At 61.5% G+C, this 21,480-nt stretch overlaps 10 protein-coding genes across 10 annotated transcripts; 6 read left to right on the forward strand and 4 right to left on the reverse strand.

The window, feature by feature from the left end:
* Positions 1–63: 63 nt before the first annotated feature.
* On the reverse strand, positions 64–1,617 carry MVES1_003227 (uncharacterized protein; the record flags this gene model as incomplete). Its single annotated transcript, XM_056208045.1, has 1 exon — positions 64–1,617. The coding sequence occupies one exon, from the start codon at positions 1,615–1,617 to the stop codon at positions 64–66; it is 1,554 nt and encodes a 517-aa protein (XP_056064020.1).
* Positions 1,618–1,719: 102 nt separating this feature from the next.
* MVES1_003228 (uncharacterized protein) lies at positions 1,720–2,799 on the forward strand (the record flags this gene model as incomplete). The annotated part of the gene is made up of 7 exons (XM_056208046.1): positions 1,720–1,747; positions 1,827–1,950; positions 1,978–2,049; positions 2,076–2,333; positions 2,361–2,533; positions 2,560–2,723; positions 2,752–2,799. 7 exons carry the CDS (start codon positions 1,720–1,722, stop codon positions 2,797–2,799), a joined length of 867 nt encoding a protein of 288 aa, XP_056064021.1.
* Positions 2,800–3,149: 350 nt separating this feature from the next.
* Positions 3,150–6,118, reverse strand: MVES1_003229 (uncharacterized protein; the record flags this gene model as incomplete). Its single annotated transcript, XM_056208047.1, has 2 exons — positions 3,150–5,759; positions 5,786–6,118. The coding sequence occupies 2 exons, from the start codon at positions 6,116–6,118 to the stop codon at positions 3,150–3,152; spliced, it is 2,943 nt and encodes a 980-aa protein (XP_056064022.1).
* A 193-nt stretch (positions 6,119–6,311) lies between these two features.
* On the forward strand, positions 6,312–7,910 carry MVES1_003230 (uncharacterized protein; the record flags this gene model as incomplete). Its single annotated transcript, XM_056208048.1, has 1 exon — positions 6,312–7,910. The coding sequence occupies one exon, from the start codon at positions 6,312–6,314 to the stop codon at positions 7,908–7,910; it is 1,599 nt and encodes a 532-aa protein (XP_056064023.1).
* A 73-nt stretch (positions 7,911–7,983) lies between these two features.
* On the forward strand, positions 7,984–9,789 carry PAN3 (PAB-dependent poly(A)-specific ribonuclease subunit 3; the record flags this gene model as incomplete). The annotated part of the gene is made up of 1 exon (XM_056208049.1): positions 7,984–9,789. One exon carries the CDS (start codon positions 7,984–7,986, stop codon positions 9,787–9,789), a length of 1,806 nt encoding a protein of 601 aa, XP_056064024.1.
* A 196-nt stretch (positions 9,790–9,985) lies between these two features.
* On the reverse strand, positions 9,986–14,785 carry MVES1_003232 (oxalate--CoA ligase; the record flags this gene model as incomplete). Its single annotated transcript, XM_056208050.1, has 1 exon — positions 9,986–14,785. The coding sequence occupies one exon, from the start codon at positions 14,783–14,785 to the stop codon at positions 9,986–9,988; it is 4,800 nt and encodes a 1,599-aa protein (XP_056064025.1).
* Positions 14,786–14,831: 46 nt separating this feature from the next.
* On the forward strand, positions 14,832–15,126 carry MVES1_003233 (uncharacterized protein; the record flags this gene model as incomplete). Its single annotated transcript, XM_056208051.1, has 2 exons — positions 14,832–15,050; positions 15,076–15,126. The coding sequence occupies 2 exons, from the start codon at positions 14,832–14,834 to the stop codon at positions 15,124–15,126; spliced, it is 270 nt and encodes an 89-aa protein (XP_056064026.1).
* Positions 15,127–15,231: 105 nt separating this feature from the next.
* Positions 15,232–17,158, forward strand: MVES1_003234 (RNA uridylyltransferase; the record flags this gene model as incomplete). Its single annotated transcript, XM_056208052.1, has 2 exons — positions 15,232–15,667; positions 15,717–17,158. The coding sequence occupies 2 exons, from the start codon at positions 15,232–15,234 to the stop codon at positions 17,156–17,158; spliced, it is 1,878 nt and encodes a 625-aa protein (XP_056064027.1).
* Positions 17,159–17,335: 177 nt separating this feature from the next.
* On the reverse strand, positions 17,336–19,072 carry MVES1_003235 (uncharacterized protein; the record flags this gene model as incomplete). The annotated part of the gene is made up of 1 exon (XM_056208053.1): positions 17,336–19,072. The coding sequence occupies one exon, from the start codon at positions 19,070–19,072 to the stop codon at positions 17,336–17,338; it is 1,737 nt and encodes a 578-aa protein (XP_056064028.1).
* A 205-nt stretch (positions 19,073–19,277) lies between these two features.
* On the forward strand, positions 19,278–21,323 carry DEF1 (RNAPII degradation factor; the record flags this gene model as incomplete). Its single annotated transcript, XM_056208054.1, has 1 exon — positions 19,278–21,323. One exon carries the CDS (start codon positions 19,278–19,280, stop codon positions 21,321–21,323), a length of 2,046 nt encoding a protein of 681 aa, XP_056064029.1.
* Positions 21,324–21,480: the final 157 nt, after the last annotated feature.

Here is a 21,480-nt window from a genome sequence, read left to right on the forward strand (position 1 = left end):
GTGGAGGCGTGGAAGGCAGCGTGGAGGTGGCCAAAAAGCGCAATATTCACAATCTACAGAGGGTTAATTTGCCGAAGCGCACGAGAATGGGCTGCCGACCGCGCCGCTGTTATATTGGTCGCGGATAGAAACAACGGAAGCCCAAACACCGGCTATACACAGAAAACCTGAGACGCCGATGATACCGAGCGCGACAATGAAACCGAGACGGTTCCGCCAGGTATCCCAGTAATCGTGCTGGTGACGCCAGAGGTAAAATATGGGTGCGAGGCACAAGAAGAATGCCCAGAACAATGAGCTCTCGAGGCCAAGGAACGAGCTGAAGAATGGAATGACTTCTGCCAGCACGAAAGCAATCACCCAAGTGACGACATTGATGCCGACCCATACGCCCCAATTGATCACGGGATTCTTCAAGTAGCGCTTGCGCGCGCCGTTGAATACGTTCCGGAATAGCACCTTGCCCACTACCTGACCACTCGCACAGCCCGCGACCAGGATGGTGGGCAAGCCAAGACCGTACGTGATCTTGATCATTATCGAAGACAAGCTCCCCAAAGACGGCGACTTGGTGTACTGTCCGAGATTGTAATTAATGACACAGCCGACAATCGAGTAGAGGACAAACGAAGTGACGACGAGTATGGAGAGACTCCGGATAAACAGGCGAGGATCGCTCATCTCCGCCATCACGGGAAGGTATGCAGGCGTCGCACCGTACGAAACAAAGATGTTCGTCACGGCCATGACACCGTCCAAAAATTTGTGCGGAACTTGATCCGTGGATCCGAATGCGAGAATGCGCTTGGGAGGATCGCCGGGCCCCATATTTTGCGGCTCAGTCACACCACTTGCGATCATCGCAATGATGACCACGGTAAAGATGGACGTAAAGGAGATCGCCGCCTGCCATGCAAATACTTTGTACGAGCGCGGCAGGGTAAAGATGAACGAGATGACCGAAAAGACGAACACGAGGATGACCATGCAGCTGTGCCAGCCCAAGTTGTTGAATGCAATACCACCAAGCAGCGCGTGGTTACCTTGCAGGAAAATACCAAAAATGGTCTGGATCGTGGTGAAGCTGTACGCGCCCCATCGTCCAAAGATCAGATCGCCGACCTGCTGGAGACTGTGCACACCAGGATACATCATTGCAATGCGCCAGTAGTTGTAGCCGATGTAATACGTCAGACACGCAAAAAATACATTGATTAGCATGAATGGTACAACGCCAATCGTCGCGACGGTCATGGGAATACTAAAGATGCCCAGCGCGATGGAGTAGGCAATCATGTTCCAGAATGCGCCGATGGAGCCGAGGGTGCGTGGAAGCGCAACAATATCCTCAGCGAGGTACACTCCATTAATTTGCTCGATTATCTGAGTATCTTCCTCCATCTTTACGAACCGTGACGCCGCGGGATCAGAGTGCATCGAGCCGTCCTTATCGAGGTCATTTTTCCCCGCAGGAGCAGCGTGCCCACAAATCCCTCTTTGATCGGCTTCATCCAGGTACTTTGCTCTCCGTGCGATCGCAAGATCACTGTGTGGAAATATGCGCGAAAGGAACGTTGGCTTGGAGCCCGGCTCCGCACGCGGCGCCAGCTGATCCATAGCCAACATGCAACGCTGCGCACTGGCAGGGTTTCTTCTTGGTGGAGGTGTGTATTTTAGGGAAAGCCACTTGCACGTGCAACTACCTTCTTTGCGTACGCAATGAATTCACCGGAGCGGCAGCTGAAGCGTAGGTGTTTATGGCGCACTGATGGCAGCGCTACCTACATATGTACAAGTAGGAGCAGGTGCATTTGCTGGAGTTGTAGAGCTTACGTGCTTATACCCTCTTGATGTGGTAAAAACGCGGTTCCAGCTGCAGCAAAAGGTTTCCGGCGCACGCGAAAATTCCGGCGTGTTTTCGACATTGACCAAAATTGTGCGCGAAGAGGGGTACGTGGTGGTTTATGCTCACGCTAGTTTTTCGCGTTTGTACCGCGGTATGGGTCCGCTTTTCCTGCTCGAGGCGCCGAAGCGCGCGGTAAAGTTTGGGTACGTATGCTTCGCGCTGACCGCAGCTCCAACGATTACTGGGGCAAGGTGATTATGAAGCTCTTCAATACGAAGGAAAAAACGCAGACCATCTCGCTTCTTACAGGGTGTGCTGCGGGCGCGACAGAGAGCTTGGTCGTCGTGCCGTTTGAGCTGGTCAAGATTCGATTGCAGGACAAGAGCAAGGCGCACTTGTACAAAGGGCCCATGGACGTTGTCCGCGCAACAATTGCACAATCGGGATGGACTGGCTTGTATCGTGGATTGGGGAGCACCATGAGCCGGTAGGTATACGTTATTGCTAACCCAAGACACATTTTATGGAACGGCGGCTACTTTGCTACGATTTTTAAGGTCCAGCACATGCTGCCGAAAGCAGTTGACAGCAACGATCGCTTGCGCAATAGTCTCTTTTCTGGCATGGCCGGTGGCTTTGTCGGCACTGTGCTTAATACGCCGGTGGATGTGGTGAAAACCCGAATTCGTACGTGGAATGCATGCTGACGTCAGAAAGCTCGGATTACCATGCCAATGTACGGCCAAAGTATAATGGGACGATGTCTGCTTTGCTTATTGTGCTGCGCGAGGAAGGACCGCGTGCATTGTACAAAGGATTTGTACCGAAGGTGCTGCGTCTTGCCCCGGGCGGCGGGATTCTTTTGCTTGTTGTCGATGTACGTTGGCGGAGTGTGCTAATCGCAGGGTGTATCAGAAGAGGCACGCAGGATTTTGGGTCCGCCGTACTGCTGAGAGCTGCGGCAACATTTACGCTGGATGCAAGATACCGCAGCGGTATGGGAGCTGTCTTGCACCATGAGCAAAGGCGAGACTGGCACTTTGCAGGCAATGCAAAATATCAACCGTACGCTTTCCACGCAAAAGTGCCGTGTAAAGGCAAACACGCCGCGCAATGCGACGCAAATAACTCGAAAGGGCTTCTTTTTAAGGATAGTTGGAAAGCACATTGTAGAAAGATATTCAGCATGCAATTATGGGTCTTGGAACTGGTTGCTGCAAAAGCACTGCACCACTGCATCGCCCAGTACCTGCACCCTTTACTTGCAGCACACTTAACAACATGACTAGCACACTATAAACAGTTACCTACGCATAGGCACGCTACCGCCAAGCTCGATACGTGCAAGGATCGCGTGGTAGAGATACTTGTACGTCCACATATTGCCCTTCATACGGCGAATATCCAAGCTGTACAGGCCATGCAATGTAGAAATGCGCGTGAGCGCAACAGAAAAGCGAATTTCCTGGCCGCCGTCTTCTTGCGTGTCGCCATATAACGGCGCATTATGGCTAACCAATGCCGGCTCGTCCATCGAGAAGCGCGAGAGACCTGTGCCGCTCGAAGGCATTCCCCCGAGGCTCATACGCGACATGCCGTGCTCCATCTCACCATCACCACTGGCGGAGGGGCGCGGTTCAATCACGCTGGTAGGACGCGACTTGCCAAGACGCGATTTGCGGTCGTCGTGCTTGTTAGCACCAAGCAAGGTACGCAAAACACCGGGGCGTTTCCTACGCACACACTCAAGACGGAATTCGGCGCCCTGTACACGGCGCATTTGGATTCCCATACTGTACAGAACCTCGACCACGTCCTGCATTACATCGTCGGGAGAACGCGTTGTAAGCGCCGCTTGGTCGACCGCGCCGACATGTACATTCAAACGGCGGTCGTCAAGGGCGGAAAAGAAGGGACGGCCGGCGGTGCGTGCATCGCCGGCCAAGGAAAAGCGGCGCTCCGCGTCGCGATTGCGCTCCGTTGTGCTTGCACGTCGCTCGTCGGGGTTAAACGAGACATTGGAGACGCTGGTAATAGGTGACTGGACCTTGGGCACCGGCTGTTTCGACATTTTGCGCCCTTCGTCGGTGCGGAGGACAGAGGGCGAACGAGGTGTCTCGTGCACAGTAGCCAAAGGCGCTGGCTGGGCATGCTGCCCGCTGAGTCGGCGCCACCAAGGCACGGCGCGCTTGTCTTTCGCCTTACCAAACCGCGAGAAAAAGCCACCTGAGGAGGCGCGCTGCTTTTGAGCCACAGGTGTATGCGGCGAAGGGATCCGTGGCTTTTCCAAAGTGGTATCCAAGGAGATCCTGCCCGGCACAGAAGGAAGAGGCTCGGCCAAGATAGGCACCGCGACGGATTTTGGGCGCTCCTTGGGCTTGGGTTTTGTCTCTCCCTCTTCGCGCTTGCGCTCATAAGAGTCGGACATGTGCAGCGCAGCAGGGGCAACTCGTTTTTGGGCTTCTTTTCCGGTCTCGATCTCCTTCAGGATGGGCTCGGTTTCGCGGCCAATGGAGGCTTTGCGCGGCCGGTTTTGCTCGCCGAGTTTGTTTGGTAAGAACGTGGTGAGGCTAATGGACGGCTGGCCAAACGGTGTGGGATTGCTGTCGCGCGCATTGCGCTCCAGCGGCGTGGTGTTCGTCAGGCACGTCGTCGGGCCGTTGACAAAGATAAGCGGGGGAGCGGCACCTACGGCACGGCTCTCCTGGGCCTTGGGCGCCTCTGCCTTGCTCGTGGCAGTCGAGGGAGGCAGTCGCGGAGTTGTTTTGCGCGACATGCTGCTGTTCGAGCGGGAATTGGCGTCGACGTCAGAAAGGCGGCGCTTGTTGGCAGAGCTGAGCGCGGCAAGGTTCAGATCCGTCGAGCCGACGCCGTTGCTGAGCACGAGCGGCTTGATGCTTCCACCAGAGGCGCGGCTGGGCTTGGATTCCGTACGCACATCGTCTTGAGCAGCCTGTACCTTGGCTGGCTGTTCGCTGGTATCCAAGTCAATCCTGCGCTTCGAGGTTAGGGACGGGGCGACCGGCATGGCGGCAGGGATCACCAGCGGTGCTGCTGCCGGAGTAGCAGGGGGGACAATTGGAGCATTTACAGGCGCAGTCACATTCGGCGTGCGAATATCATGCGCGACAACTGCATGCTCAGCAGCTGGGGCAGACTGCTCGTTGAGGAGGCGCTCTTGGTATAGCATCTGCTCCCGATACACCTGGCGTTTCTTGGCCTGCTGCTCAACAGCCGCACGCTCAAGTTCCTGTACAGAAAAGTAAAAGAGATCGCGGTAAGGCGCGAGCCATGGATGCTCCATGACTTCGCTTAGTGTCGCGCGCTGTTTCGGATCGGGCACGAGCATCCGCTGCAAAAGCGAACGGGGCTGGGGGCCGATATAGTCAGGGAAGGTCAGTGGCGTGGCCATGATATATTTGTACAGCAGGTTGATATTGTCCCCGTCGGGATTTGCAGGGTCGTCGTCAAACGGCAAATAGCCAGCGAGCATGGCGTACAAGATGACGCCGCAGGACCATACATCGACCGCCGCACCGACATACATCCCGTCTTGCACGACAAGTTCGGGCGCAGCGTAGCACGGACTGCCGCACGAGGTGGACATGTGGTCGTTTTCACGCATGCTGAAGTTGTTGGCAAAACCGAAATCGGTGATGATCACGTTGCGATTACGGTCGAGCAGCAAATTCTCCAGTTTTAGGTCGCGGTGAATAATCTTTTTGCGATGCAGGTACGAGACACCAGAGATGAGCTGAGCAAAGAGACGGCATGCATCGCGTTCCTTGAGGCATTTGTGTGCCAGGATATAATCAAATAGTTCGCCGCCCGCGCCGTACTCGAGCACGATGCCAATGTAGCGCTCCGACTCGATTACCTCGTAGAGATGAACGATGTTGGGGTGCCGCAATTCCTGTGGTTAGCATGTGCACAACGTACCTTGAGTACATGGATTTCGCGCTCGACCTTGCTCATCTTGGCGGCTTCGGCTTCGTGCTCTTCCGCTGCCGCGACCTTGTCACGCTTGATGAGCTTGATCGCAGCTTCTTCGCCCCATGTGCGGTGCACACCGAGCTTGACCTTGCCAAACTCGCCCTCTCCAAGCGTCTGGAGCAAGAGGTAGTCGCCAAAGTAGACCTGGGGGCGCGATGGATTCGCGGAGAAGTAGTCCAGTGCAGTCGGTGACGTTACTTGCAGCGGCGTCTGAGTAAAATCAAGCACCTGTGCAGCCGCACTGGTATCGGGCGCCGTCGCACCTTCGGTGGCCGACATGACAGTAGGGCGCAAAGGAAAGGAGCCCCCAGTGTCGAGTTCCACGCGCAAAAAATTCGCACGGCGCCACAACCCATTTGCGTCGTGTCGCGCGCGTACCGTATTACTAATCTGGACAAATGCGTCGAAACCGCTCAAAGCCACGTGGCATGTGCATATGCAGCGCAGCGTTTCGTGGCGTCTGCGGCGTCGGATGGCAGACGAGGCGCGGTGCTGTGCGCGGTGCCGCAAGGCACAGGCCGAAGTACACGTACGCGAGCAGGTGTACTGCGCAGGGTGCTATGCGCGTGTTTTTGCAGAAAAGGTGCGGTTCGGCCTGGAGTATACGCGCGGCGCAATCCTCCAAAAAAGTGTAGTGCGGCCGTGGGAGCAGGGGCTGGAGACAGGCGACGGGCCTGCAGTCGCGCCGGCGATCGCTATTGCATACAGCGGCGGGCTTGCCAGCACGGTGCTGCTGCACGCCGTCTCCAAGGCGTTGAGTGGGGCGCATAGCGCCCACTATCTTCCGGCACGTGCACCGGAAATGGCGCGGATCGACGTGCTGTACGTGCAGGACGGCGCTGCGCGCGCAAAGTGTGGCCTGCCGCAATATGATACAGAGCAGGTGCGTGCTCAGGCGTTGCGAATTGCGCCACATGCGACGTTTGCATGCGTGGACCTCGCCGCTTGCTACGCCGATGGCAGCGTCGACTGTGTGCTCGAGCGCGACGGCAAAAAGTATCTCGGCGAGCGTGCGGCAGGAGATGCACAGCAGGCACTGCGCAGTGCATTGGATACCCTATTTCCCGCATCGACTTCGCGCACCGGGGTTGCCGCTGCACGTACACGCGTCGAGGATCTACACAAGATACTCATGCACCACCTTTTGCGCACGACTGCCATGGAGCGGGGATGCGCCGCGCTCATGTACGCAGATGACGCAGTGACGAGCGCCTCTGCACTGCTCGAAGGGATTGCGAACGGTGCGGGGCACAAGCTGCCGATCGCGCGCGCAGCGTCCCAGTGGTGGGTGGCCGAGCAGGAAACTTTGCTCATCGTCCATCCGCTGCACACGATTCTTCCTTCAGAGCTTGTTTATTATGCGCAAACAAATGCACTTGGTCCGCTATATTGCCCAACGCCGCGCGCGGGTGCGGAGAAGCACAGCATCGGCGCGCTGACCCACTCGCTCGTCGCCTCGCTGCAGGACGGCGTGTCAAGTACAGTGAGCACGATCGCAGGGACGGGCAGCAAGCTCGTGTACATGCCAGATACCTTGTGGCCGACAAGCAACGAAATAGACCTCGACGAAGCGACGGACGCGATGCATCTTAAACAGCGCGACGCGCCGAGGATTGGCGCCAAGGGCATGTCGCTTGTCGCGTCTGTCCAAACACTTCCACGCTGGGATCCCTCGCTGCTGCCGCCGTCCTGTCCACTGTGCCATCTCCCGGCAAAGCGCGATGCGGCTGCGTGGCGTGCGCAGCGCTCTGTCACGTCGAGCCGCACAGCCACCCAGGACCCATTAAACTTGACGCCGCTCCATACGCGCTTATGCTATACATGCCTCCATGTACTGCAAGTGCCCAGCACGCCCACTGGTGCGTCGAGCGCGCAAATGCCGCTCCCGCTGTACGTCCTCAACGCCATGCACCGGCCCGAGCACGGCAGGCAACAGGTGCGCGCCGCGCAGGATACTGCGTATATACCACCCGAGCATACGCCGCACATTCCTGGCGGACGTGCCTCCCACGCCCTGCAGCCTGTATCGCGCGAAGCAATGCACGATGCGGTCCAAGCGTTTCTCTTGTAGCACGTAGTCGTCCGAATGTGGAGGTCTTGGATGGTTGTGGAGGCTGCTGGCCCTTTTCGTCTTGCTTTGTGCAATGTCTGGGCACGCCTCGCATCATGGGCCCGGCGCAGACCACGCCCATGGACCGCATATGGACGATCTGGATAGGAATAGAGGGACTTCTTTGTCGAACGTGCTGTCCAGCACCAACGCAAAACTTGCAACCATCTCTTTTCAGCCGCGGAGCGCGCCGTTGGGTCCCAGCAGCGCAGCGACGGACCCTGTATGGGAGCCTTCAATGTCGTCGCGGCTTGCCGAGGCCCCCGTATTCGTTCCGCGAAGTGCCTCTACGCTTCCCGACGAGCCCTCGGTGCTTTCTCCGCCGCCCGCGGCGCTGTCGTCTGCCGAGTTCGACGCGCCGATTGCGCGCGACGAAGAGCGCACGCAAGCCGTGCGTCACCCGCTGCAGTACCACCTGTATGCGCCGCCGTTTCCGCATGTCAGCAACTTTCATCCCGCGCACCTCGCAGCCATGACCTTTTTTATGGACCCAGCGCTGCAAGAGACGCTGCAGCGCAAGCAGGAAGCGCTGCACGCTGCCGCAGTCCCGCCCGAATTGGGCGGCCCCGAGAAGCTGCCCGATGCGCTGCACGTCTACCACAGTCTTGTTCCGCTTGAGCCGGGGGATGGCATGCTGCCGCCCGGTCTTTCTAATCCGCGCTTCGCAGGGCCGAGCACCACGCACGGACTCACGGGCGCATCCGGGGATCCCAGCCGGGTGTTTGGGTACAGAACGGCAACGTACAAGGCTACGTGTGTGCTCGATGGAAAATGCTACCTCCTCCGCCGGCTCGAGGGGTTCCAGCTGCAGCACGATGCGGCGATCGCAACGGTCGAGCGCTGGCGCAAGATCCGGCACCCAAGCATCGTCGCAGTGCGCGAGGCATTCACGACACGCGCATTTGGAGACGCGTCCATTGTTTTTGTGTACGATTACCACCCACTCGCAACGACGCTCTACATGGAACACATGACTGTCAAGCCGCTCCAGCCCGACCAGCGCACGGGGCGGCTCCAGCCCGTCTCGATGCACGTTCCCGAGCGTGTCGTGTGGAGCTATGCGTGCCAGCTTGGCGCTCTTTTGCGCGTCGTCCACGGCGCTGGACTTGCCGCGCGGAGTATCGAGCCGAGCAAAGTGCTGCGCACCGCACAGCATCGTATCCGGCTTGCAGGGTGCGCCATCTTTGACGTGGTGCTCTACCAGCCGAAGCCGCCCCCAGACACACTCTTGCAGTACCAGCGCGAGGATTTCGTCGCGCTCGGCAAGCTTTTGCTGTGTGTTGCGTGCAACTCGGTGGCTGCTGCGCATACCCCCGACGCAAGCTTCGAGACGCTGAGCAAGAGGAAATACAGCTCGGCGCTGGAGACGATGCTGGCGCGGCTGATGCAGACAAATGCACACGAGCCATTTACTGCAGACACCTTGATCCAGTTCCTTGCGCCGTACATGGCCGACGAGTTCGCCGGCGCGCTGAACTTGGGCGACCTGCTTGAGGCGTCGCTCATGCGCGAGCTCGAGAATGGACGGCTCGTGCGCCTGCTGTGCAAGCTGAACGTGCTTGGCGAACGGCACGAGTACGAGCAGGATGCAGCGTGGTCCGAGACGGGCGACCGATACGTGCTCATGCTGTTCCACGATATGGTGTTCCACACGGTCGACGAAAACGGGCGTGCAACACCCGACCTGAGCCATATCCTGACGCAGCTGAATAAGCTCGACGCGGGCATCGACGAGCGGATCATGCTGACGAGCCGCGACGAGCTTACTTGCCTTGTCGTGACGTACGCAGAGGTAAAGCGATGCATGGAGGCTGCGTACCGCGCGCTGACCGACGCATAGCGCAGGAAGCATAGCACAGGAAGCATAGCATAGCATAGCAAACACAGCATAGCATAGCATAGCACCGCATAGCACCGCAACCACAGCAACCACAGCAACCACAGCAACCACAGCAACCACAACAGCCACAACAAACCCAGCAAGCACAGCACAGCCTACATACAGCAAACACAGCATAGCACCTCGTATCCCTGACCTACACACTCTCTGCATCCTGGAACCAGTACGCACCATCGCCCACATCCAGCGCAATCTCCGCATCGCTGCAGAGCCGGTAGTCTCCGCCGTATGGCCGCACTGTAATCCGCCCAGTCTCTGCACTTGCGCACATCAGCTCCCATAGCTCTGCACGATCCACTGAGCCGCCCAGCTGCACCAGCAGGTGCGCAAACGAAAGTCCCGGGCGCGCAGTGACCCATGCAAGCACCAATGCAAGCCTCTGCCGCCATACATGCTCGTTCACATTGCCATGCACATCGCGCCAAGTACGCGGAAAGGTGTGGCCGTGCTCGAGCAGCGGGACCGCCCATGCCTCGGCGTGCTCGGCAAGGACGAGGCGCGAGGTATCGTAGCCCGTAACAAGCACCTCGTGTGCCTCGAGCGCATTGCGTGCCGCATCGTGCATGCTCGGCGCCAACTGTGCTACAGGAAGACCGTCTGGCCCGGCACGCTCGAGCGCCGAGCGCAGCAAACCGTGCGCGAGGCGCCCCGTGGGCCACACACAGGGTGCATTGCACGCCACAGGCGCCGGCAGTGCCTTGGTACGCGCCAGCGCGACCGAGCACTCTGTCTCGACATCGTCCAGCGTGCGTGCATTGAGCTGCGAGCGCTGGCGCAGTGCACCGAGCGGTGCAGTATCGAGCGTCGGACGTACCGCGCCGTCTGCAAGCAGCTGGATCCACGCCGCCGTCTCGCCCTCGGACGCCGCGGGATGTGCATGCAGCGGCAGCGCATGCACCGCCGCGGCAGCCGCGGCCTGTGTCTGCGAAAGCGGCGCATGGAGCAGCCGCAGGAACTCGTCGGTAAACGCAAGGGCACGCCGCTCGCCGCGCTCGACAAAGCGCACCATTTTCTGCGCCAGCATCCGCGCCAATCCCGCCTCAAGCAGATCTTCGTCAAGGCATGTGCGCCACGCAGCATTGCCGGTCTCTGCAAGCATCTTGACCGCGGCGTCGTACACGCCGGCGCGTGCTCCCACCGCGCGCTTGTCTCTGTCGTGGGCAAAGGCGTACATGGATGTGCTAAATGCATGTGCACGCTGCATGTGCAGTCGATGCACCATCGGCAGCGTCTCGTTGGGAAGCGCAAGCGACGCGCGCTTCAGCATCGGCTGCCAGCGCGCCGCATACGCCGGCGAGACCACATAGGGCAGCATCGTGCGCTTGGCCTCCGCGGCATGCTCCGCCATCAGCGTCTCTTTCTGGACATGCGCACGCAGGTACGCAATCTCGCGCACGAGATCGAGCTCCGTCATGCTCGGAAAGGTCGATGCATCGAGCGCGCCACGCACGTGTGCATCCTTCAGCACCGCGCCCCATGCGCGCTCCAGCAGCAGGAGGTACACCTGCTCGTCGGGCGCGCTCGCGAGCTGTTTCAGGCGCGCGCGCCATGTATTCCACGCGGCGCTCGCATGCTCGGCGTACGCAGGGTCCGCGCGAATGCACTGCAAGAGTGCGGTCCAGTCCAGCGGCGCGCCGTGCAGATGGCGGTGGTGCAGAATGACGTACGCATCGCGCAGGGTGTCCTGGTGCTGTGCACTCCATGCGATGGCGTTGTGTTCTCGGCGGCGCACCATGCGCGGCTTGGTGTGCCGTCGCTGTGCGGCAATCGTGGAGCGTATCTGGGCACGCAGCTCGTCCACGGTGCAGCTCGTTTTGCCGCCCAGGTAGCGCGTCTTTTGGTGGGCAAGGAGGCGCTCGAGCGTCTCGCGCCGTGCGCTTGGCAGTGCTTCCTGTGCGCGCTCCTCGGCGAGTGCTGCATCCCACGTCGACTCGCGCGCTGCGCGGCGGTCCGCGACTTTTTGCGCGAGAATCGCGGCGAGGGGTTTGGATTTGGGCGCGTGCGCAAAAAAGGCCTCTACCGCGTCGTACGGCGCAAATATGGTAGCAGCAAGGCGTGCCAGCAGTGCGGGTGTGCACGGCGTCTCGGTGCGGTAGCGGCGCAGGAACGCTTTTTGCTGGCGCTTGAGCTGGAACATATCCTGCCATGCGTGGGTGCTGTGCAGCATCGGGAGCGGAAGCGGTGCGTGTGCGGCGCGCAGCGCCGACCAAAAGGCGCGCGCCTCGTCGAGCGTGTGCAGCGCATAGGACTGGCCCTCGAGGGTGGCCGCGGTGGCGAGCTGGAGCGTTGCGTCGGGCGCCATCTCGGCGAGGCCCAAAGTGCACAGCTGTGCGGCATAGCGTTGGAAGCGCGGCGTGTAGGTCTTCTGGCGGCCGACGCCGAGGCGCTGTGCCAGCATCTCGGGCAGCGCCTCGAGCGGCGTGTTGAGCATCGTGGGATTCGTAACCGCACGCAGCACCGCTTGGGTCTGGAGGCGGACGGGGATGAGCGCAATGTAGGTCCAGAGGGTGGCTTTGGTCCAGAACCATGCGAGCGGGACCGTGTGGTGGCGCGCCGCGCCGAATGCCGCCTCGTGGAATAGACGGAGGCGCGCGGCGCGGCCAAAGGGGAAGCCATAGTACTGCCGCAGGACGTGCGAAAGACGCGCAAATGCGCGCTGCGTGCCAAGGTCGTCCATAGGGTCCGCGTCCGGCGCCACCTTTTCCGCAGTGGCCCACGGCAACGTCGTCGGCATCGATGGCGCGGCAAGGCCCGCGTCGTCGGCCGTGATCGCGGCGCGTTTCATGCGCCGGGCGCTGCCGTCCCAGCCAGCGTCGCCCGCCGCGACGGCCTGCACAAACGTTTGCAGTGCAGACGGCGTTATATCAGGGTCGTACAAAATCGTGCGCTGCCTGTGTGCTTCGTCCGCGTGGCGCTGTGTGCGCGTGGTGTTCAGCAGGCCGTGCTGCGTGGCAAACGCGACTACTTTGGCGCGCGTCGTGCGGTCGGAAAAGTCGAGATGCGTGCTGCTTTCTTTGCACAGACGCGCAATATCAAGCGTGTCAATGGCGCCGCCGTGGCGGTGCACAATGCTTTGGAGCGCGGCGCTGCGGTGGAACAGCGTGAGGTTCTTGCGTGGCGCAGGAGGTATGGGCGGCACTGCGGTGCGCGTGTCTTGCTGCGGCGCAGCGTCGTGCGGTGCAGCGTCGTGCGGTGCGCAAACTGCCTCCACCGCTGGCTCCTGTGCCACTTTGCGCGGCCGGCCGCGCTTCGCTTGGCCAGTGAGGGGGTCGATGTTTGCTTTGCGCTTTTGCGACAGGGGCACGGGGCCGCTCACGTCGCGAAAGAAGCCAAGTGTGTGCATCTGCGCGCCGTGCACGGCGCTTTGGTACGCTTCCGCGCTCGTAAAGTGCGCTTCGCCGGGCAGGCTCGTGGGCACCGGCGCGCTCGCAAGCGCAAGCGCCGCCTCGTTTGCGTACCCCAGCGCGACGCCCACGTCGATCTCGTCTTTTGCGCACTTTTCGCAGAAATGGCAAAAGGTATAGTACCGGATGCGCCGCTCGCGCCCTTGTTGCTCGAACGGCGCGCAGAGCGTCCATGGCGAGTATGGCGCGGCGGCTTGGCGTCCAAGGATCTGCTCCATCATCCGCTTGATCTCGTGGGACGCGCCGAAATGCGCCGCAAGATTCTGCATCGTGCATCCGCCGATGCCCGCATCGCCAACGGCACGGTGCAGCTGCCACTCAATCGTCCGCTCGCGCTGCAGCGCCCAACGCGGCAACGTCTCCGCGGCAGGCGGAGCGTCCGTGTGCAGGACGAGGCGCTGGGCGAGGCCTTGGGGCGTCGCGCGCACGTACAGCGGCGATAAATTGCCCAGCTGCACCTGCACGCGCTCGAGCAGCCCCGCGTGCACAAAGCGGTTCAGGTAGGTGATAAATGCGCGCTTCAGGCCTCTGCACGGGCGCAGGCCGAGGCGCAGTGCGAGCCATGCGCGCGGCGTCGTGTGCTGCGGCGAGCGCTCGAGCAAGCGGTGGAGTCGCTGCGTCAAGAGGTCCTGGCGCGAGTGCAGCCATACATTGCTCTGTTCCTCGCTGAGGAGGGGGTATGCGAGCATCTCGTCCTCGTGCTCGTAGAGCGCGGGCGGCAGGCGCGGCGCCGCGGCGGCGTCCTCGACGTCCTCAAGCCCGTCCGCTCGTGCATCAGGCGCCCTGTCGCCGGTATCTTTTTCGTCGTGCTGCGCGCCGCTCTCCAAGAGCGCCAGGCGCTCTGTCGTGACCCACACAGGCTCGCCGATCGCCGTCTGCGCCGCTTGCTGGGCACTCCACTGGGGATTCTGCGCAAGATACCGCTTGTCCACGACATAGTTCGACACGTGGCCCATCTCCGGCGCCGAAAACTTGGCGACAAGATCGCGCTCGACCAGCGTTTTGACCAGGTAAAAGACGGTTTTTTGGTCGTAGGCCGTAGCGGCGCCCAGCGCAACGACAGTCATCCCGTTCTCGCGCGCGCGGCATACAAGCTGCAGAACCGTGTACGCCGCATCAGAGAGAAACGTGCGCAGGTCCGTGCCGGTGACGACGCGCCGCACCACATCCGCGTCCAAATACAGGCGCAGCGCCTCGCCGTAGCGCGTGTGCAAGGGCCCAAGCTGTGCACCGTGTTTGTCCAGCGGCGTAGGCGCCACAATGCCTGTGGATTTGCTTTTTCCGTGCACAGATACGCGCGCCGCGTGCTTGGCCTCCGCGTGCGGCGCATGGACCGTGCCGAGGCGCACGGCGGGGTGTGCAAGCATGGCTTTCCACAGGTATGCTTTGTACGTGTCGTCCATCTTTGGCGGCATCCCGGTCCGCTCGGTGATATGCGCGTCGACCATCGCAAATAACCGCGCCATGTCCGTGCCTGCCTCGCCGTCCAGCGCGATTTGCTCCACGCAGTACTCCAGCAGCGGCGCCAGCATGGTGGTGGTGTGGAGGTGTCACGTGGCTCTTCCTTCCGTCGTCCACATGCAGTCGAGCATCGCGCGCTGCCTGCGGATCGAGCCGCTGCCGAAAGGGATGCGGGCAAATGCGGTGGTGCAGCGCCAGGCGAAGCAGCATGCTGAACGTGCGGCGCCCAAGCCGCGCGCGCCGTCGGTGCTGGAGCGCCTCGCGTCGGGCCCGGCACCACTGCCAACGAATCTGCGCCTCGTGCCGTTTGTGCCGCGCAAGGAGCGGTACTGGAAGGTGTGTTGCGTATGCGCTTACCCAGGTACACAAAGACCAGCGTGATATCTTAATGAAGGAGCTCAAGGAGACGTAAGCGCGCCGTGCGCCGCACGCCGCCTTACGCCATAGTTTGTAGTCCACCGCCGACCACTCCACGTGACACGCCTCCATTGTCGCCCTCACCGCGCGTCGCTTGCCAATGGACACGGTCGCGGAACGGCGCCGAGATATGGGCGCGCCGCCGCACCTCATGACGGATGTGTCACACACAAAGCGACGATCGCATTCGTCGGATGCATCGCTCCACCCGCCATCCACGCCACACGCCGTACATAGCGCGCTCGGGTCGCAGTCGGCGCAGCACGATGGCGCCAGCATGCCGCAGAGCACTGCCCATGTACGGGGGAGCTCCTACACGTCCCCTGGTGCCGTGGTGCAGACGTACGAGCGACATACATCGGACATTTCGCGCGCGATGATCGATTTACTTACGCCACTGCTGCCGACCGACGACGAGTATCGTGCCAAGGAAGCCACGCGGCGGCAGCTCGAGCAACTTGCCGCGCGTGTGAGTCCCGGTGCGAAGCTGATTGCATTTGGGAGCATGACCAATGGATTTGCACTGCGCAATTCAGGTACGTCGGCGCGACATGCTCACCACAGATATGGATCTTTGTTGTCTAGTGCGAGGCACGCTCGGGAACGAGACCGACGAAGACGACCACGATACCAGTGCAGCGCACGCCGCCACGTACACACGGTCCGCCTCGGAGATGGTCGAGATCCTTGGCGAGCTTATACGAAAGGAAACCGACTTTTACGTGCTGCCGCTCCCCAAGGCGCGGATTCCCATCATCAAGCTGAGCCGCGCCGCGACGTCCGGTGCGCCGTACCCGATTGCGTGCGATATTGGATTTGACAACCAGCTTGCGCTGGAGAACACGCGGCTCCTGCTCTCCTATGCACGCATCGACCCGCAGCGGTTGCGCACACTGGTCCTCTTTTTAAAGGTGTGGACCAAGCGGCGGAAACTCAACTCGCCCTTTACAGGCACCTTGTCCTCCTACGGGTATACTCTGCTCATCCTCTTCTTCCTCGTTCACGTCAAGCGCCCTCCCGTGCTGCCGAATTTACAGCGCATCTCCCCGGCACACACGCCCGAAATGCTGCAGGGGCACAATATCCACTTTTATGACGATATCGAAAAGCTGCGCACCGCATGGACGTCGCACTGCCGCGAGTCTGTCGGCGAGCTGCTCCTCGATTTCTTCCGGTTCTTCTCGCGCGACTTTAACTATGCAAAAGACGCCATCTCGCTCAGCACCGAGGCGGGACTCGTATCCAAAGAATCGCGCGGCTGGAGCACAGAGTACCTGTGCATTGAGGACCCCTTTCAACTGGGCTACAACGTCTCGCGCACCGTCACCAAGGACGGGCTCTACACCATCCGCGGCGAGTTTATGCGTGCGGGGCGGCTGCTCGCAAACCGCAACGTGCGCGCAGATGCACTCATCGCCGAGCTCTGTGAGGAGCGCGAGGACGAGCTGACACAAGCGCCCAACTACCACGCGCGCCGATTCGAAAGCAGCCCGCGCGGCGGCGCACGCATGGTATGGCGAGACCGGCGCGATGGGCGGCGCGCAGAGCCCGGCAATCTCGACGGGATGCATGGATTCGTGTTTCCCCCGCCGCCGATGTTTGCGCCGATGCCTGCGGCACATGCCATGCAGTCTGCCGGTGCGATGCTCTCGCGCAGTGCAGATGCTTCGCCGCGCACGGCAAATATGTACTTTCCTGTGCTGGGCATGCCCGCGATGTATGCCGCGCCGGCGGACGCTTCACACGCCGCGAAAAGCGTGCGCTCCATGTCTGATGCGCCTGCATCGTCTCCGGCGCTGCGCGCAGAGTCGCGTTTTAGCCAAGTGCCCAGCCATCCGTTTGTGCTTGACGACGAGGTGGGGAAGACTGCAGCGATGGAGCACGGCACGGAGGGTGTAAAGGGAGGACATCCCGATACACAGCCGCATCCCACGCATCCCACGCCTGGAGCGGATGCTGTGCGTGGCAATGCGCACGAGCCGCCCTCCGAGGAGCCAGACTTGTTTGGCATGTCGCCAGTCTGGTGACGCAGCGGCTAGGCGTCCGTATAGTAGACCCGCGCCCGCGCCCGTGACGTTCCTAGTGCAATGTAGCCGTGCATGGGGCCTTGCTCCGACCTTTTGGCCGCTGTGCAGCGAGGGACACGATGCGCTGCAGCATCCCACCCTGAACCTGCTCTGTTTTATACCATTTCTATTATACACCTACGTATCACGCAGCGCTTCGTATGTGCTCTGCGAGGGGCTCAGCGTTGCAATTGTATTCCGTTTCGAAGGGTCATGTATTGTGTCAAACGAGGGCGCAAAATTGGGCGTGTCGGCTCCCCAAGTTGGGTCTGCGCGGTAGGCGGCATACGCGGCAGGCCCCGCGACGTGCGTGTGCGAATGATGGCTCGGCGAGAGGCTGGACCGCCGTTTCAGTGCGGGCGCGCGGGCGCTACTTGCACGCAACACATCACGCTCAAAGTGCATCAGCTCGGCAATGAAGCCGATGTTGGGGGAAACGTGCTCTCTGCACGCAGCGACGTGTGCATATGCCTGCTGGAAGGGCACGCGGTATGCATAAATCAGGTACGCCATAACGACCATGGCAGAGCGCGACTTGCCCGCGCGGCAGTGCACATAGATCGGCTGGGAATAGAGCCGCGCGTGGTCGATAAAGGCACACGCCTGGTGAAGCGAGCGCTGGACGCCGCTTTGCTCAACAATGTCGCGCAAGGGAAGCTGGAGGTAGTCGTGAAAATGCACCTTGACATCGTCGTCGATCTCGTACGCCGTGTTCAGCACAGCACAGACACCGTGCTGCTTGAGCTGCTCGACATGCGTGTCCGATCCGATATTCGCGCCGAAATACAGAAAGCGGGGAATGGCCGTCGAGATCTGCAATGCGCGCAAATCAGGGGGCGTGGTGGGCATCGCGAGGGGCGGTGCGCTGCCGTGCGGCGTGCGCGGCGCTTCGCTGCCTGTGTACGCGTGGATACTGTTCATATTGAGTGGTGCAAGCGCGTATTCTTGCCGCGACCGAGCCGTGCCTCCATATGGCTGTGTGTCGATCCGGGGCAGCATCGGACGCGGCGGCGGCGGCGGCAGATGCGGATGCGGATGCGGATGCGGATGCGCCGAGTGCGGCGCAGAGATGGGGGCAGATCGCGCCGAGGTGTCGAGCATCGGCAGCGCGTTAAACTTGCTTGTGTGTGGCGCTTCCACGTCACACACACGCGCTGCATGGGGCGACGTGCGCAGCTCGCGAAAAAATGGCGCGCTCCATGGAATGGCCTGCAATGCGCGGGCGCCGCCCTGGATATGGTACAGACCGCGGCGGCCTGCTCGCAAGACTGGATCGGCATCGGCAAGCTGCGCACGCGACGCCTGCCACGCCTCTAAAAACTGGAGGAATACGTGCCCAGAACAGGTGGTATGCTCGGGCGATAGGTCGGCGTCGTCAAAGAGCACGACAGTATCCATGAACCAGTAGGTATCGAAAAGGGCGTCAAAATTCGGGCGCGCGCCGTACGACGCAGGAAGCATGCCACGCATCATGCGCCGCACTTCTTCAAGGCGTGCAAGAGCCTGTGGATGCTGGATGTAAAAGGCAAGACCCGCGTCCATGTCGCACAGTGCCTTGTGTTCCTGCAGTGTGCGCCGCATGCGCCGCAGGAGCAGACACGAGACGTGGATGTGAATAGATCCAACAAGGTGCAAATCCTCGCCGCTGCACAGACGCGTATCAAGCACAAGCACAGGCGCCCTGTCGTGCGGGTCAAAAGTTGCCCCGCGCGCGCACTGCCCGCCCAGATGCGCGGCGGGCGTTGCACACGGCGCCGAAGGCCCGCCCACAAGGTGCGGCTCGGAAGCGTACAGCCGATGTAGCAGCGCCTCGCCCTCTATGGCGGCAATGCGCTGATCAGCACGGCCGGCAGCCCCAATGTTGCATGTCTCCATGCACAATGTTCGCTGGCGCCGTGAGTGGAGCACTGTCCTTCGTGATGCGCCGCCTGCGCTGCGAGGCCCTACTTTCGGCCGAGTATCACGTGACGTTACGGGGACCCGCCGCCCGCGTCGCATCCACGATTCTTCTCGACAAACGCACGACCGAGTGTGCTTTGAGAAAGGGGTGACAGAACACAACCTCACAGAGTATATCCATATGTCGACACCGCCGAGTGGCGCCGCACGCAGGGCGCCGAATTCACGGCGACGTGCCACTGCCCGCGGGCGTGCAAACAATGCATCGACCGCAAATGATACGGAACAGGTGCGCGAGCTGCGCACAAAATACGCGGGCCAGCTTGCCATGCTCCTTGAAATGTTTCCCGAGTGGACCGACGAGGATCTCTTGTTTGTTTTGCAGGAGTCCAGCGGGGTCGTGGAAGTCGCCGTGGGGCGCATTAGCGAGGGCCAGGCGGAGCAGTTTGCTTCCGTCAAGTCCAAGCGGCAGACACGCAAGGAGGCCGCCGCGAGTGCTCCGGCATTGCTGCCCGTACCAACCACGCCGCAGCCAGCGCCTGTCGCTGCTGTGCCGGCGCCAGTGGCGCAGGCTCCGCGCGCGCGTGCGGCAAGGACCGAGCGCGGCACTGCGCGTGGCCGTGGCGCCTCGACGCAAGGCGTGCGCGGGCGTGGAGGTTTCCGCGGCGTTGGCACGCGTGCTTCTGTGGGCATGAAGCCTGCTGCTGTAGACGCCACGCCCGTCACCACCACCTCGGCTGCGTTTAGCCTCTCGGATGCAAGCAAATCCACCGACGCTGCAGAAAAGCCGCAGGGGATGAGCTGGGCGCAGATTGCGCGACCGCCGGTGCCCAAACGCGCGCCCGAGCCCACGCTCCCGCTTGAGCAATCTACCGCCGAAGCTGCACCCCCGATTGACGCGCATATTACACAATCGGCACTCGCCCTCGATGCACAAGTGAATGCCGACCAAGCGCCCATGCCTGCGCCAGCTCCGCCGCCCCAGGTTCCGTTTGAGTCTGCTGCTGCGCGTGTGCGTCCTCAGCGTGCGCGCCAGGACGCGGCGGTGGTGATGCCCGGCGGCGCCTCGGCGCTGGACCGCCTCGGCATGCAGTTTGGAAACCTCAACTTTATGGCCAGCGACGACCCCTCCGAAGAGTCTCCCGCCGCGCTTCAGGAACGGTTTTCCGAGATGAGCGCGCCGAAACACGACGCGGCACAGCAGGAAGCGTACGGAGCCCAGCCTAGCTTTGACGCGTTCAAGAGCAATGCATTCAGCACGAACCGTTCCTATGCGCTCGCATCGAATGCGCGTCCTCTGGGCCTGGAGCAGGCACAAGCAGATGAGGCCAGCGCGCAGCAGGCCCAGAATGCCTACTCGTCCATCTACGGCAATCTGCACACGAACCAAAAGAGCAATTTGTACTACGGCCAGCCTGCAAACGCCTCTGTCGCGCTGAACCAGCGCGGCGAGGAGCGCAGCGCGGCACATGCGGCGCCGCAGCATGCGGGACCGCAGCACGCGGCGCCGCCAGAGCACGAGGGCCACGCGGGCCTTGCGCCCAACATGCAGCAGCACTACCCCAACGTGATGCCGTACTACTACCCCTATTACATGCCTAACCAATTCCAGCACTATGCATCCCACGCCGCGGGCTTTGGCCAGTACCCCATGTACGGCGGCCAGCCGCAGCACCCCTCCAAACCAGAGCAGCCGCCCACAGCGCCGCAGCTTTCCTCGCCGTATGCGCCCCACTTGCCGCCCACTGCGGACACTGCCGGGGTCCCCTACGGGACACACACGCCCCCACAGCATTTCCAGACCCAAGCTGTGGGTGGAAACAACCACTCCTACGATGTGCAGGGTTTTGCACAGCGCATGCCGAACCTCGGCGCTGCCAACGACTTCAAGCTGCAGAGCGCCGATGCGAACGCGAGCGGCATTCCCGGCCTTAGCGGATTCCTGGGCGGCTCGCAGGCAAACACTGCACAGCCGCAGCGCGCCGCAAACGCGTCCAGCGCTCCCGCAGCCTCCTCGCCGCTCGACTACCGCTCATTCGACGCCAAGTCGCCGAGCGGCGCAGGCCGCGCGCAGGCTGCTGGCGCTCCGCCTGGCATTTCCAGCGCCCAGCCTGCGACGGCAGCACAGCAGAGCCAGCACCCTGCCTACTACCAGCAGCACGCACAAGGGCTCGGCCAGAATGCGTACGGCGCATATCCCTACGGCCGCCAGCAGTACTGGGGCTAGCCATAGCGCCGTAGCAGCCCACGGATTTTATCACGTGATACCAACGGCGCATGTGCCACATGCGCCGTAGATGTTGGTCGGCCGACGGTCCGCTGCTCAGCAGACCCCGCAGCACTTGCCCTCTGCTACGAGCGTGTCCAGGACAGGCACATTGTCA

The sequence above is a fragment of the Malassezia vespertilionis genome, chromosome 6, assembly GCF_029542925.1.
Source record: "Malassezia vespertilionis chromosome 6, complete sequence".
NCBI classification, from domain to species: Eukaryota; Fungi; Basidiomycota; class Malasseziomycetes; order Malasseziales; family Malasseziaceae; genus Malassezia; species Malassezia vespertilionis.